The sequence below is a fragment of the Antechinus flavipes genome, chromosome 1, assembly GCF_016432865.1.
Source record: "Antechinus flavipes isolate AdamAnt ecotype Samford, QLD, Australia chromosome 1, AdamAnt_v2, whole genome shotgun sequence".
Taxonomy (NCBI): domain Eukaryota; kingdom Metazoa; phylum Chordata; class Mammalia; order Dasyuromorphia; family Dasyuridae; genus Antechinus; species Antechinus flavipes.
This window is the reverse complement of record NC_067398.1, coordinates 97,119,058-97,136,014: the sequence shown is the minus strand read 5'-3', so window position 1 is coordinate 97,136,014 and position 16,957 is coordinate 97,119,058. Positions and strand designations below refer to the sequence as shown.

The 16,957-nt window shown below is 35.9% G+C and overlaps 1 protein-coding gene across 1 annotated transcript in view; it reads right to left on the bottom strand.

Moving 5' to 3' along the window:
- The window catches only part of BNC2 (basonuclin 2), a 512,346-nt gene that overhangs the window by 14,262 nt on the left and 481,127 nt on the right, over nucleotides 1-16,957 (bottom strand). The window contains exon 5 of the mRNA XM_051987091.1: nucleotides 3,143-5,112. Within this exon, the coding sequence (XP_051843051.1) occupies nucleotides 3,143-5,112 (1,970 nt within the window). The remainder of the gene's footprint in view (nucleotides 1-3,142; nucleotides 5,113-16,957) is intronic.

Sequence of the window (16,957 nt, the reverse complement as noted above, 5' to 3'; positions counted from 1 at the left end):
TGTAAAGTACTTTGGGATTCTCAGAAAATAAAGTTATGAACATGAAAAGCAGGAAAAGTCCTATTAGTAGGATTTCTGTTAGTTCTACTTCAGGCATCCTCTAATCTCTGTTGCCTCCCTACTACAACCCGCACTCAAAATCTTCTCTAATGCTTTATTTGCACAAGGAAGACATTGTAGAGTCAAGGATGGATGAACTGAGTCTCCAAGGACTGAAAAGAAATGGGCCCGAGGAGAGGAGGATTAAAAGGAGAGGAGGCTTTCTGCTTGGGAAGGGTCATTGGCTCGGAGGAATGATAAGAAAACTTGTCTTTCTTGGACTCATAGGAAATTTTTGAAAGAAATCATAGCCACTGGTTTCCTGGGACTTCCATGACCAATAAGTTAGAAGGGAAGGAAAAAGGGAAGCATGTGAAGTGAGAATTGTTGAACTGTGAAACCAGTCAAAAGTGAACAAAGGTGTATGTTGAAAACAAAGAAAGAGATCAAACTAACCATCTCTCTGAATTAGAAGCAAGAGGTGATAACTTGGGAATTATAAGATAATACTATCAACAGCCATTTTTGTTACTCAAGTTTCAAAGATAATGGTCCTGTGTAATGAATCGCAAGAGCTTTATGTTCCTCACTAGCAGCATTCCTCAGGACTAACTGTGTTGAACTACTGAGTCTCTAAGCTTTATTAACCTGGTTACAAAAATGAAAAGCCAATTTTCTAAAGAACTAAGAATATTAGGCTTTCTCAAAGGATCATGAGATAAATACAAGATAGTTTTGGTTAACTTTGCTCATAGGTAATGATAAAATTCCTATAATAAAGATTAATTCTGAATGACATTTTTTAAAAAGAACATTCCAGAGGAAAAAATAATGATTTTTTTATTTTGTAGAAAATGATACCACCCTAAAATGTCTTACTAGTGTTAACTTATATTCACAACTTAGAAGGAGTTATCTAAAGAAACTGATCTGGCCTTTAAGTAATTGCAAACAATTCCCAGTGTTTGGTCTTTGAAATAAACAAGTAGATTTCTTTGTTACCAACAAATATTTATGATAAATGATATTACAAAGAGAAACTTATATAAAAAGAGAGTATGTCTGCATGTGATTTCATATAACTTACTATCCTAATCTTTAGGTGTGTGGTCTTTTTATCCCAGTGTCATTTATTCTAATAGATATCTTAATGTGTTTTTCAGAAATCATGATAAAGATTCTTATAAATAAGGCTAAGTTTTAACTAGTCTTCAAAAATTTCACCTTCATCAATTTTACGTGGTTGTCATAATGGCCTTTTTTGTTAATAGAAGTCCTTTGACTTAGCCTAGTTATTCCTAAGTGTGATATCTCAAATAAACATTTACCATTGTAAAGCAATAAATAGCACAGAAATCACAGATCTGAGATGCCATCTTGAACTCTTAAAGAGACAATCTCTTTTATATTCAAAGTTTATTTGTCTTATCCACATATACTGGGAATATAAAAAACAACAGATAAGGGAAATCTGCATAAGAGACTCTACGTTTTACACAATGAGTGTTGGTAGAAAGAGAAACATCTTTGAAAGACAAGGACCTTCTCTTCATGCTCCCTCCTGATAAAGATTGGCTAATGGAAAAATCTTTTGCTTTTCATAGGTCTGATTTTTATTCCATTAAAATAGGCACCATTTGATTTTTTAGAAACCACTGTTATATATGTTGGATGAAAAAATCTAATGGACAAAAACCGGTTTACCTGTCAGATGATCTTTCATTTTGTATTGTACTGTGCAGAAATTTTTCAAACCAACAAATTGAGTTGGACAGGCTTTAGGAAATGAGGGGCTATTTGGCAACCTGTTAACTGAGTCTAATTTCCTTCTTCTGTATTGAAGGCTTTTTTTTTTTTAAACCACATTGTAATATTTTGTTTTTAAAAAATGGGGAAAGTTCGCAACTGATGAACCACGTTTATTCTAATAACAAGAACCAACCACTATGACTATAGTAGGTATACTGCATTATGTAAACAATCTGTTCATCAGCTTATTTCCACAAGTGTGGTATAACTGTTTTACCCCACCATTGACCACCTTGACAAATTCCATTTATATTACATTTTCTTTAGGAATAAAAAAGAATATTGTATAAAAAGCCTAAGAGGTTTAGGACCAGCTGCTTCTGTTTAAACCCAACTGTTTCAGTACTGAAGCAACATAGCTATAGTGTGATGTCATCTGAAGGCTGGGCATAATATAGTTTAACTGATCCCCAAACTGCATGGGGGTTTCCCCTCCCTTCTGTGCACAATCCTCACTGTAGTTAATTAACTGTGCATGAGAGATTCATGGAATCTTCATGATCTTAAGAGTCCAATCCCTGATTCCACAAATGAGGAAACTTGAGCTAATCACGTTAAGAGACTTCTTCAAAACCATGCAGTTAGTTAGTAGCAGAGGCTGGGCTAGATCATATATCTGCTATCTCCTATTGCAGTATTATTTCCACTATCCCAGTACATGAAATTGATATTATTATTTAAACTTCTCCTCCCAAACCCCTAGTCTAAAGATTTCTTCTGTCCCATTTTCTCAAGTAATTTTACTAATTAAAAAAAAAATCAAGGACATAATGAATACCCATTTAAGGAATCATAACATATCTGGTTATACCTACGGAGATGCAGGGTGTCCCGATGTCCTGGACCTATGGTTCTTTCCATCCGTAAATTTCTGTTTCTATATTGGATAGATATGTGTGTATGAAGATAATATATTTATTTAATTTAAAAGCCACAGGGAAAAGCAATTATATATAAAACAGAAGCTGCGGCTTCTACGTGATGTTATATGGGAAGGGGAGGATGTTGTGTACATGTGTAATTATACACACCTGGATGCATGGAAACACACATATACACAAAGCACACAAAATAATGGCGTGCATCACTGGGTAAAATGGCATATGATTCTGCATGCTAATACACAACAAACACCAATTGCGACAATCCTTCATTATCATGGTTGCATGGTTGTCATTTGATCACCGCGGGCAATCTCTATAATGCTTCAAAAACACCTTAAGCTGGATTTTCTTACGTTAAGTCCAACATTACTGAACCACACAGCAGCAGCAGTCAATGGAGATTTACTGACCTGTCTCTGCTTCGCCGTGAGGGGAAGGCAGCATTACAGCCGGCCACTGTGCAGACATGCATCTCTTTTAAGTGAACGTTCCTGTAGTGTAGCTTCACGCTGTAGGAGCTTTTGAAACTCTTCTTGCACACATAACAGATCTTGGGGTCTGGGCTAGAACACAAGTCCCCTTCTGGGGAGAACTTTTGCGGGCTGCCATAGTTCAAAGAGGACGTGAAACTGTCATGAAGGGCAGCCATACTAGCGCTGCCTCCGTTATATAGTCCGTATTGGCTCATGTAAAACATGTCATATGTGGGGTCTGTAAACTCTTCCTTCACCTTAATTACATCCTGGTGAGAGGGCTCGTTGTGATTTTCATCAGGCCTCTCGTTATTCATCATGGCTTTTTCATTCCCTTCACTGTGCATGCGCTCATCGGCCTCCATGGACTCCTCACACAACTTGGGCTCCGAAGACTCTGACTCGTTTTCGTAGTCCCTCTCGTGCTCCTGGTCTTCCGAAGTCATGCTGTCCGCCCTTCGGATCTCTGTCCTGGACAGGCAGCGGCCCCGGCCGTGCTTGGAGAAGTCTTTCACGGACAGCCCCGGGCTCATCTCATCATGAGAGTGGCAGTGATTGTCATGGCCCAGGTCGCCCACCCCGGCACCGCCCTCAGGGGGCTCGTCATCCTCGTCGTCGAACTCGTCTGCCGTGTCGATGATTTCCTTCTCGATCTTCACCGGCATACTCGACTTCCTGGGCTTCTTCTTGGGGGCCAAGTCGGCGCTGGGTTCATGGGTGGCCATTACCATCACCGAGACGGCCGGCTCGGAAGGAGCTGCGGGGTGCTGCTCCATGGAACTGCTGGCTGGGATGATGGGGCTGGTGGGCAAGGAGGAGGGAGGGCTCACCATTTCTGCAGGGGTGAGCAAGCTTCTATAAAATGGAGGAACGGGCTGAACGGTCTTTAACCCAGAGAACACCAGTTGGCTAGGGAGAGGGTTCTGTAGAACAGGGTCAAGTGGGGGAGTGGTAAAACCCATCGGTGGCCGGCCGGGGCTTGTGAGAGTGAGGTTGGATTTAGTGCTGGCTATGACTGGCGTGGCGGCTCCTGATGTAGCCCGGATTAAATCTTTGTCTCGGTTATTCCTTAGCATAGGCATGTGAAGGCGGGGGTTGGGGTTTGCACTGTGGCGATTGCGACTTCGCAGGGAGCTGAAGACCATATTGCAGCCTTCGATAGTACATCGGTGTTTGATCTTCAAGTGAACTGCATTATAATGAATTTTGAGAGTACCTTTATCATAGAAAGTTTTTCCACATGCATTACAAAACACTCTCCCCTTCCTAGAGGCTGAGCCCATCCTTCTCATTCGGTGAATACGGAAGGAACTTTTTGTGTGCTCAGGTTTGGCTAAATCACTGATTGGGGCAGAAGTCTGAATAGGGGACACACAGGCTGGCTCTGTTTTGGGCTCCACGTTGGTGATGCTAGTCAGAGCATTTCTATTGGGTGTTTGCTCATTCTTATAAGGTGTAGGAGAAACTTCTGACTCACTGCTTTCATTATATTCATTCTGGGTTGAAAGACTAGGTTCCCGAAGTCTCAGTCCTGGCTGCTCAAGCAGCAAACCATTTGGGGGTAATCCCAGCAGTGGGGCAGACACTGGATTTATGTACTGGAATGGAAGCAAGAATGCAAGACTATTGGGGATGTTTTCGAAATGATGAATGCTGGAAGGATTGCTGTTTTCCAGGTGAGCAAGGAGACTTGGACTCCTAGTGCGATTATTGCTTTCAATAAAAGTCCTTATATCTGAATCTGTCTTTGAAGATGGTACAGCAACTGCCTGCCCTTCTTTCTCTTGAATCGCCATCAGCTCTACAATGGATTTGGTTTCTCCAAACCGCAGAAACTGCTGAAGGGTAATAATCTCTTCTTCTCGGGACATGATGGCCCAGCGGTCTAGCACCTTGCCGGCAGCATCCTAGAGGCCACATCAAAGAAACAACAAAGACAAACACAAAAACTTATTGATTCTGCATAATTATTAAATTCAATTGAAGGTGTTCTGCTGTCTGCTCATGGAACAACGAGTGCAGAAAATAACATGCAAGCACTGTTAATTGAAGTCGACCCACAAAGCAAACTTTTCTGCCATGCAAATGTAGTAATTAGAGTCACAGTTAGAGAAACAGATTGAGTTTAATAATGTCAAGGCAAACAAAATTTAGACCACTGGGGCTCTGTGATCTAAAATGCCTTCAATACTGCTATTTTAACAACAGTGATCTATGTACTATGCAACTCTTTAGCATACATTAGTATAAGACGTGAATTCTTGCTGTGCAATCCACAGTAAATGCAGAAAATGGTACCTTAATCCTTATTAAAGGGTGACACCATAGGAAGGAATTAAGTTCATTCTGTGGCATCTATTCCTTAAATGTGAGCAGACATTATACTAGATTTGATAACAAAAAATTCTTTAGATAAGTCCACAGAATTTTAAACTAAACAATAAATAAATAACCAAAATACCACCAAAAATCCCTACCCACTAATCTGTATTTTTGTGTGTGTGCCTGTGTAGAGGCAGTATTTTAGTATCATGTAATAAAAGGCAGCAGAAAAGGCAATTTATAAAAATGGGGGGGGGGGGGGGGGGGAAGGCTGAGAAAGGTAACTGTGTTCTGTTAAAAGGAATTGATTAAAATTCTGTGATTTAGATACAAAAACATCTAACTCTTCAAAAATATTTTGTTATCAATGACAGCTATAGATACTTAAAAAGTAAACATGCTAGGTTTTAGAAGCATAAATGTATAAAAATGTTGACTCTTAATATCCACTTTGGATAGTAAAGGGAAAGTCCACTGAGAATACACATCAGTAATCACCAGACTATGTGTTGTTAAATATACATTAAAAAGCATTTCACACTTTCATTTTGGCTGGTAACTATGAGATTTGCCTGGAGGTAGGACTTTTAAATTCTGCAGTGTAATGTCAGGCAATCCATTTCAGGGCATATTGATAGAAATCCAGTCAAACACATGAATGACTCCATTGTTTTCTGGGGCACTATTTCTTCTCACCAGTACAGGACACTTTCATCAACCCTGACCATTAGCTTAGAATGCCAGTTTTCTGTCCTATATTCCTCTGTCTCTGTGCCTTCAATCATGCTAACTCCTGCCTATGGAATTGACTCCTTTCACACTCATCTATTAATTAAAGTCTTTCCCCTTCTTTCAAGGCCCAACCAAGGTTTCAAATGCTTTACTCTCGGTTAACCCTGCCATTGCCATCTCCAAAATTCCCTGATGAACATAATTCCTTCCCTCCTCACAGTATCTACCTTTTCTTTACCCTTCTCACTCTCCCATTTTTATTATGGATTTTTAAGCAATTGTTTTCCCCCTTCCTCATTAGAATGTAAACTGCCTGAGGACAAGGTTTGTCCCATAGAATCCTAACTTTAGACTTGAATGGAATCTTAGTTCATCTACTACTTTTTCTTATATACAAATGAGAAAATTGAGGTCCTTTGTCCAAGATAACATAAGTAATAACAAATGGCAGGTTTGACAATGGAACCTCTGATTCTAATTCAGAGTTCTTTCTACTGCACTACCTAAGTTGCCTTTCTTATGTTTTTATACCTCCAATGTCTAGCCTGGGTTTTTATATAAAGTAGGTGTATAAAAATGTTTTTTTTTTTTTTGAATGATGCATCATTGAAAGAGATGCTCTTCTTGAATTCTGAATGTCAGACTTTCTTTGGACAGTGGCTACATGGTTTATGTTATAATAATAATCTTAACAATTTACATTTATGCAGTTTTAAATTTTTCATGTTTTCTTCATCAAAACCCTATGACTTAGAGGGTACAATTACTGTATGTAGGGGACCTCACTTTACAGAAAAATAATCCAAAGCACAAGGGAAGTGAAATAGTCAGGATTTGGAATTTAAATTCTAGCCCAGCTACTATCTAGTTAGTTTATATAGAGGTGAGAAAGTGACTTCCTACAAAATGAAAAAATTTGAACAAACTAATCTTCAAGTTCTTTTCCAGCTCTGGCATTTAATGGTTCTAAAATTAGTGGAGATATTGGTGAGACAAGAGTAAGTCTTCATTCGTTTAAAGATTTAGTCTAAGGATATATGTTTCAAGAGTATCCATGTCCATCTACATAAAGAAATACATTACTTTATTATCTATGAGTGGGGAAAAAAAGATGCCTATGTGGCTGAGCTTTCCAATCTCCCTATCATACCAGTCTATGAATCATTTAATGGTATGAAAATGATTTGCATGATGTGGTCCAGGTTTCAGGAATAAATTATTTCATATTCTAATATAATCCCAATAGAAAGTCAGCATGATATAGTAGATAAACTACTGGACTTGAAATCTGGAAGACCTAAATGTAAATTCTGCATCCCAACACTTAAAAACTTCATGATACAAGGCACATTATAATGTCTCTGACCATCAATTGTAAAATAGGGATAATTTCTAACACCTGTGTCATTAGCCTACCATGAAGGTCAAGTGAAATAATGCATGCAAAGTGCTTTGCAAACTTTAAAGCATTATATAAAGACAAGCTCTTTTGATCATATTTACCATATTCTATTATCACTATTTCTATATCAAATTCAATGTAAGTCAGTCATGTTGAAAAGGAAAATGTTAAAAAGAACTGCTAAACTCTATTTAAATGGGGTAGATTTTTTTTTTTTTTTTTTTTTGCTTTAAGGATTGAAATGTTCTTTTTATTTTAAAAAAATCCATTATCTAGTTGATAGACTCTAGCCCTTTTAATTAAATGACAAATATGGGAATCTCTCTGACTACATGAGTATCAGATTAGAAGTTCTCACAAAACATTCTTTATGTCTCATGTAATCTTATTGATTTTTATTTCTGACAATTTCTCACAGCACATTTTTTCCTCCCACAAACCATTCAATCATAGTCCACATCTACATTTTTCATGACAAAAATTTCTAATTTGTATTTTCTTTCTCTTCTCCCTAATGATTAATTCAAACTTCAAGACAGTGGAAATGAACACATCAGAAAGCTTGCAACCCAAAACACAGTAGTGGCTTAACTTTAAGAGTAGTTGCTAATGGATTTTATAATTGGTGAGACTCTCTAAAAAATGCAAACCCCATTGGGTTATATGCAAGGTAGCTAAAATTTCATTCTAGTTTCACATGATATGTAATCACTAATATTTATTGTTCCCAAGTTTAAACATTCCACTTCCTTTTCATTTGCTACTAATACCAGAAACATGTGAAAACATATATTATGTTCTTCTTTTCTCTAAGTACTAATGTACCTTTAGATATACAACACACACACACACACACACACACACACAGAGAGCTATAATCTATCTGTTTTTTTATCTTTGAAAGTGAATGTCTATATGAAGAACAGTCACAGCTAATACTCTTTGACTTGCCTCTCTCCTGGTTTTATCCTGACCTATAGGTTAGTAGGAGATGTGTCTAGATGTGACCCAGAAGTTAGAATATATATCATCTAACTTCTGGGTCACATCAAAAACCAGTGATGGGCTCAGAATGATTATTTCAGATGATATGAACAGGGGCATTCCATCAACTCAATAGATTAGATTGGAATACAAACACAAAGTTCACAGTAACATTTATGAGTCAGATAGGCCTCATTGTGTGTGATGCATCTGGTCCAGAGTCTGGGGAGGTTTTCTGTGGAAGGAAAGGAAGGTTGAGTTTTTATTTCTTGAGGGATTTTGAGCACATGTGATTTTTTAAAAATTGCCATTAATGCTAAAATTTTTCAGTCTTCTTTTTTCACATTCCCCCTTTCATTTATTTTAGTGATTGGGATAAGTCTATGTGTGTGAAGCAGACCTTTTAACTTTGAACTTTCATTCTGGAATTAGATCACTTTTATACATTTTTTTTTTGAAGGGGGAGGGTGAAAAACTTAACATTTGTATCTTCTCTATGACTTCAAGTCAATTGATTTCTTTACCTTTTTTGCTAAACTTTTTATTTCTCTAATTTACTACTTAGCACAAATAAGAAAAAGTATATATGTGCATGTGTGCTATACTAATAAAGGATTACATGTGTGTATATGTACATACATATTTAGGGAGATGAATAAAAAAGGTTACAACAATAACAACAACAAAAGAAATGGCAGATTCTGGGAAATAATCAGGGAATGTTTTCAAGCACTGTTTTGATAATTTCTGAGAAACACTTGAAAATATGTGGGAAAACAACTTGGCAGGCATATTTATTTGAGAAATTTACATTAAACATGTATCTGCTGCTAGAAAACTGACTTATAAAGGTGCAACATCACATATACAACATACATTTAGGGAGTTTTGTTGAGGAAGTAAACAAAATTATACATTCCCGTTCTAATGAAACTGTTTTATGCAATTCTGTCTTTTGTAGAATTTCAGGATAATGTTTCAAGGAGACTAGCTGAAACAACTACAATATCTATAAGCAGGCTGAAATGTATTCATTCATACCATGATTATAACAAATGGTTTAAATTAAGGCTACACACACACACACACACACACACACACACACACACACACACACACACACAAATAAAAATCAGCATTTGTTTTTGGTAATGAAATCCCTACCTAATTTCCAAGATTCAGGCACATATATTTTTCAGGATTTCTCAGGAGCATCAATTTACTTCTCAATAAACTGTCACATACTCATTCCAAACCAGTGTGAGGCAGCAGTATTCTCAAGGAAAAAAGTGTTCTTTGGGTATTGCACAAAAAGGAGATATGCTACCCCACAAACAAAGCAAGTGCATAGATTTTACTGGTTAACATTTAGCCACACAAATATCTTCCTAGAGGACATCCTGTATAAATGCTTTTCCCATCGACCCAAAGCAAGCTTTGTTAAGGAAAGTGCTTGCAAACATCAGAGAGAGGTAGACACTAGCTTGCTGTGATTATACAGCAGCTGATGCTAAATTCAATATGTCCAGCCTACAAAGAGCTGTGATTTAAAAGACTTTCCACCCCTACCTTCTTTTTCCAAAGAGAAATGTTAAAGGGGCATATACTATTCAGGGGAATGCTGGAGTGTTCAAATGGATCCTGCATGAAATAATTTTCTGCCAAGAAATGGAAACCTGCATTTTGCATAGTTGACATGATACCATTAAAAAAATAAGATTTAAGAATTTTAAGAATTGTTTTCACCTAACGACCATCATTCAAAAAAGGCTCCTTATTACTAAGACACAGAGCCTTATATCAGAGAGTGGGAACACTTTTCTCTTTCTTGGCTCCTTTCTACTGTACATTAACCCCATAATAAATCATTGTTATTATAGCATTCAAAATGCTTGACCTTGAAGAATGGTGGTATAATGAGGTGAAGCATATCATAATTACTTGTGAAAAAAATGTACAAAGTCAAGGAATGTCTCTCCTTGGATAAAATGAAAAGTTTTGAGGAATACAACACAGGAAAATGGTTGACAGCAGAAGGAAGAGGCTATCATTTAATGATGACAGAAGGACTTCCCAGGTACTCCAAAAGTTTAGATTTCTTTTGCTTTTATAGTAAAGATAACTTTTTCCTTTCACTGTCAAAGTATGAAAATATTTTCCCAGAGAAAAAGCTTTCTTAAAATATACACATGTATATATGTATAGATATGTACACACACACACACACACACACACACATACAGAGAGAGAGAGAGAGAGAGAGAGAGAGAGAGAGGCAATGATGAATTATAGATTCTAAAAAATGTACACTACTCCCAACCCTCATCTTCCCCCTTGCCAAAAATACCCTATCTCTTCTGCAACTAAGATAACATTATTGGAATGCCAGGGCACTAGCTTTAAATGCTTCTTGTGATTTTTAAAACATATTGTTTGACTTTTGATAAAATATTCACTTTGTTATAGAATGCACTTGATTATGGACCTGATAAGAATATATAATTCATAAAGTACTATCACTTTTTCCCCTTAGTAACAGTCTGTATAGCATTTTTATTTTTAAAATTATGATTATGATAGATCACTGTGGGGTTACAACATATTTAATCATAGAGGTTCCAGCTAAGCTCTATTAAAGGGCTGTCAGGATTTCCTCTCTTTATCCAGAGTTTTTTTAAAAGCTGGTATAGATTAAAAACAACTATACAAATGGGCTGAGAAATAAATAAATAATAAGGTTATGTATTTAAAAAAAAGAAAAATCACATCTGTATACAAAAATTATTCATTTTTTGGGTTTAATTTTCTTTGTCTAAATTTAAACATTCTTCTCATGTTGCTTAAAAAAGTGTTAAAAAGGTTCTCCTTTTTATACCCTAAGTTGTTTCCCCACCTCAGAAGGGCAGAATTCCAATTTTAATTTGGCAACTGGTTTTCTGTGTGACCCTAAATGTTAATTCTGTTCTTTGGCCCTCAATTTCTTCCCCTGTTTAGCAACACTCTTTAATATTACATTTATCTATAAAATCCTATGACACTATCAATTTATATAAAGCAGGGTAATGTGAATTTAGAAGAATCGTGGTTGAAATCAAACAATTTAAATGATGTCAGTATGTCAGCTATAGTCTCATTAACCTGAGAAGGGCCAGAACATTTACTCCTAAGGCCATCTTAAACCTTTTTAAAGACTTTCTATACATTTTCACTGATTTTCTTGATTAATAGAAAAATTCTCTCTCCCAGATGATTAACACTTAAATGATAGTAGACTTATAAGATTAAGGATTCAGAAGGATGGGCCTTCAACTAATCCTACTACTTCATTTTACAGATGTCCCAGAAAGAGAATTGGAAATAACATCACAGAAACTAGGTTTAAATTCTATTCTCATTTTAATACCTCTATGACCCTAGACAAGTCACAAATCACCCACTGGATCTCAGTTTCCTTATCTGTAAAATATGAAGAACTATTAAATAAGTTGTGGCACATTACTATTATGGAATAAAGCAATACAGCTAGGAAAGACACCTATGAAGAAAATAATTAAATCTAGGAGGAATTTTATGAAATAATCTGAAGAGAAAAAAGCAGAACAAGAAAAACAGAGTACTCATTAATTACAACAGAAGAGGAAAAAATGAATGGGGAAAAATTGTTGATTGAATATCCTGATGGAGATTTAAATGGAATAACTAAAAAGTTGTGGCACTGAAATACATTTTAAAACACATTTTTAAGAAAAGTCTAATGAGATATACATAGATATATAGATCTAATATTAAATTTACAATAAATCATTAAATAACTAAAATGTAGGGTTTGGACTGGAGTTTAAAAGTTTCCTCCAGATTTAAATCCTAATCTCTTATTAGTGTCTACTATTTATTTTGAAATTTAGATTAACTACTGCTGTTTGTGCAGCTAGGCAGCACACTGAATAAAATACTGGGCTAGGAGTCAGGAATATCTGAGTTCAAATTTGGCCTCATACATTTATTGTATGACTTTGGGCAATTCACTTTACCCTTCTGTCTCAGTTTCCTCATTTGTGAAATGAATTAGAGCAGGAAATGGTGAACAACTCCTCTATCTTTGATAAGAAAACCTCAAATGAGGTCATGAAGATCCAGAAAGGAATGGACAACAAACAACTACTATTTAATTTATGTGAAAGTTATCCCTAAAAAACAGACACTGCTTAAGTAGTGCTTGCAAAACACAGGGGGAGAAAGCTAAAAGAACTCAAAAAGCCACGTCCAAAAATTTCACAGGGTATGAACCCAGTACTTCTGGAGGGCAATATTAATCCAACTAGAGCTCTTTATAGTCTTGCAGAGACCAGATCCATAAGACTCCATAATAAACACCTATATATTCCATGTCAACTAAATCTGCTAAAAAACAATTCCTGAATTCTTGGCTTTTGTGGGTTAACTGTATTTGTGATTCTGTGTGGCAGAAAATATAAAAGGAAATGGAGGAGGAAGAATGACAGTGGGTTTGGTCTTCAAGGTTTACCTGGTATACCCCAAGTATCCTCAGAGTTCTACTCATAGCAGTGTTGCGACGATTATTACTGAGGCAGTGTGCATTAACTATTTCTATGCTCACTATTTTATAATTAGATTTCAAACTCTTAATGACCGGAAGTTAGGGAACGTTTTATCCATTTTCCCCATAACATTAAGTGAAATTGTTTAAGAAAAAGTGTTTGATTTCAGAATGAAAGTGATTATGCATCGAAAACAAAAGGCCAACAGTCTTAAAGAATAATGCCAATGTCAAAATTGCAACTTTGGTTCACAGAATCTCCTAGGTTTTATTCATGTAACCAATACCAATATTTTTAATGCTAATGTTGGGTTTCTAAGAACAACGTGAATGTTCAAATGGACTGTGAAAGCTAGAATCAATCTAAAACTAGAAAGAAGAATGTTAATATATTCATTTGGTTGTTGGGGAGCAAGGGGAAAAGAAATAAGGGAGGAAGAAACTCACCAGATAGCTAAAATGGTAATGATAGTCCATCAAACATATTCAGGAAGATACCTGAGTGAGTGATTGGACAGAAAGATATATTAGGAGATTCAGCTGTGTTCTACTCTGGGTACAAGAACAGCAGCAGAAGACAAAGATTAATTTCCTGCTTTAGCATTCATTAGGGAACTACACATTATTGCTTGTAATACATACACAAAGGCTGTTGATGAATATCCTCTTTTGATTGCTAATATTCAATTTATCTCTGAGCATGTATAGTGTCAACAGACACGTACAATTACACATATATTATATAGACATACTTCTGTATATTCATAAACAGTTTGTTTCTAAGTATATATTTATAGCTCTATATAGATTCATGTACATTATTTGCTAGGCCTAAAAATAATGGAGAATATAAGTTGGTAGGTGACTGAGCAAATTTAAATAATTAAAAAGTACAAACATATAATAAATAATCAGTACATATTATTACAACAAAAACTAAGAATGTAAAAAAAAAAAAGATATTACTGAGCGCAAGGTAATAATAACTGTGTCTGCATGCCTTAATACCCTCTTGTCCCAGCAGTCCTGACTTTCCAAGCAGCCCACTTCTCCACATTAACGGTAGTCATTTGGAGAGCAGCAAACGTGCCATTAGAAGCACTTTTACAAGTGTATATTCATCCACCAATTAGCTTAATGTGGCGGCTTTCTGCATATTTTCTATCCAGGCTTGCACAAATCTTATTAATATTTCCCCCTAGCGCTTTGACAGATTACCTTGTCATTACGCATCCTGGAGCCTTTTAAACAATATGGGTAAACTACTGTTTGCGAGGTTAATGACAATTATCCCCTAATTACTGCATAAGTCACTCAGTCCACTTTATCTCATAGGCAGGGTTCTGCTCTGTGTATCTGCCATTGTGTCACTGTAAATGAATCTTGTATAGCTATGTTTATCTGCCATTGCCTTGTAAATTACACTGACAGAAGAATGAACAAATTATTCTATGTCATCACTTAAATACTACTTCTGAAATTAAAAAAAAAATGTAAATGCCCAAGGTTTGAATTTTAGTGAGATCATCATTAGAACATATTTAATATTTATATTTCAGGGATGGCAGTACAGAATTTGGCAGTGGATTGGGGAGGGGGTGGGGCATAAAGATAGGGGGGAATATGGAAGAAAAGTCCAGGAGAGAGAGAAGGGTAAGAGAAAAGGAGAAAAAAAAATAAAAAGCTTTGATAATAGGAATTCTATTATCACTTCCTGACAGGCTTTTCTTTCATATTCATTCATTTATTAAGCACCTATTGTGTACAAGGTTTCTCTGTTGTAGTATTTCAACAGATCAAGGTAGCATTTTCCAGGCCTCTTAGGGCCCATTCAGAATAAATCCGAACAAATGTGTCTCTCTTCACAGTTATAATCTTTTTCTCTCTGCTGCTTATAACCAACACAGATTTAACATGCAGAATCTATGTAATTGAGAACAGATAATATAACAAAGGCCACAGGTTAAACCAATTTAATTAATGCATTTTAAAACATGATTAAAAAGATTTAAAACCTTTCCAAAGTTGCAGTCAAAATCATTTGATAATGCTTAAAAATGCATCAATGAAATTAAATTTTTTGCTCATTTCTTTATTTAACTGTGGTGGTTTCTTTCTTGTATCTGTTCTGACACAATTGACAGGGATTGGGGGGTTTGTTTGTTTTTTTAAGATGTGGAAATCTAAGAAACAGAATGAAATTAGTTTCTAAAAACAATCTGGAAAACTTATTCTTAATTTGAATACTGGCATTTTGCAGATGGCCAAATCAATGAATGTTTAGGAGTAAGGATTCTAAACCTAGGGTCTGTGAACTTGTTTGTTTTTTAAAACATATTTTGGTAGCCATATTTTTTCTAATTTCCTTTGTAGTCATATTTTTTTTATACATTTAAAAACATAATTCTGAAATGGTTTCCATAGATAGGCTTCACTAGACTCATAAAAGGCTCCATGACACAAAATTATTAAGAACCCTTGATTTAAGGAGTCATGAAAACCAATATCCAGGTTTCAGTAAATGTCATTTAATGTGCCTCTTAAACTATTTTGAAAATGAAAGTATTAAAAATGTTTCTGTTCTGGTGGCACCAAATATGGGGACAAGACCTCTGGCATGTTATGGTGAAGGGAGGCTGAACATAAGTAAGAGAATGATACCAATCTGACAGACCATTTTCAACTCTGAATTAGTAGGGTGAGTGGAAAGCGTTCATCCAATTGCCTTATGACTGCAGCTGGTTTGGACAGGAGGAGCTGGTGGCACCCATGATGATAAAGCTGTTTGGCAGGAACATGCATAGATACAATACCTCTTGGTGCGCTCTCTGAATAGTTTGGAAGAAAAAGATGTAGCGGAAAGGAAGGAACGTGTGAAAGCCAATATTTATGGGCATAGCAAAAGGGTCTGATCGATTCTGAATAAGCACTACCTCAAGGGCCTTGGTCCCAACAGGACTGATCTCACTGTCTGTCCTGTGTTCAGTCAATGCAACTTCAGCAGGGAAGTCGCTGCAAAAAATACATAAAAGTCTCAGTACTTTTCTAATCCCATCTCACACACACACACACACAGCCCCCTCCCTATAAAAGAAAATACCTACTTTGTTAAATTATTATACCAATTGTCAAGAGGTTTAAAAAATCATAAAAATATTCCTAGCAAATGTAAATTCTGAAAATTATAACATTGCCTTGTAATCTTAAATTCATTTGGTTTTTTGCTAAAGGAGCAGTGACCATGCATAATGGACAAATAGGGAGTGAGATACCTAGGGACAGATAGATAAAGGGTGAAAATCAGCAATACTTTTGGATGCTAAGCCAAGTGTTCCAGCAGTAGAAATGAATACAATCTTGGCAGACCTCCTTGGAAGGTCCAAATCAAATTTCAATGATGCTCAGATACAGTATGATAGGACAAATGAGTAAGATGATCAGAACAAACATGAATCCTTACATGGCATCTCACTGGGAAAATCAATCAAATCATTTAATTAACATTTATTAAAGAACCTATCTTGCTATATTCTGGAGATACAAATGAAGCTATAATTTTTTTAATACAACTTGGATCTCATAAGCATTTTTAATACCTACTTTGAATTTTTGAACATACCATTTTGAAAGATTTATTTCATTCACATATGCTTTGGGAAATATTCAGTTTTTGCTTCAAAAAACTTTTTCTCAGACTCACAGAATTTTAAAGTTTTGGAAGGGATCTCTATATCCATCTAGTCCAGGCCAACCC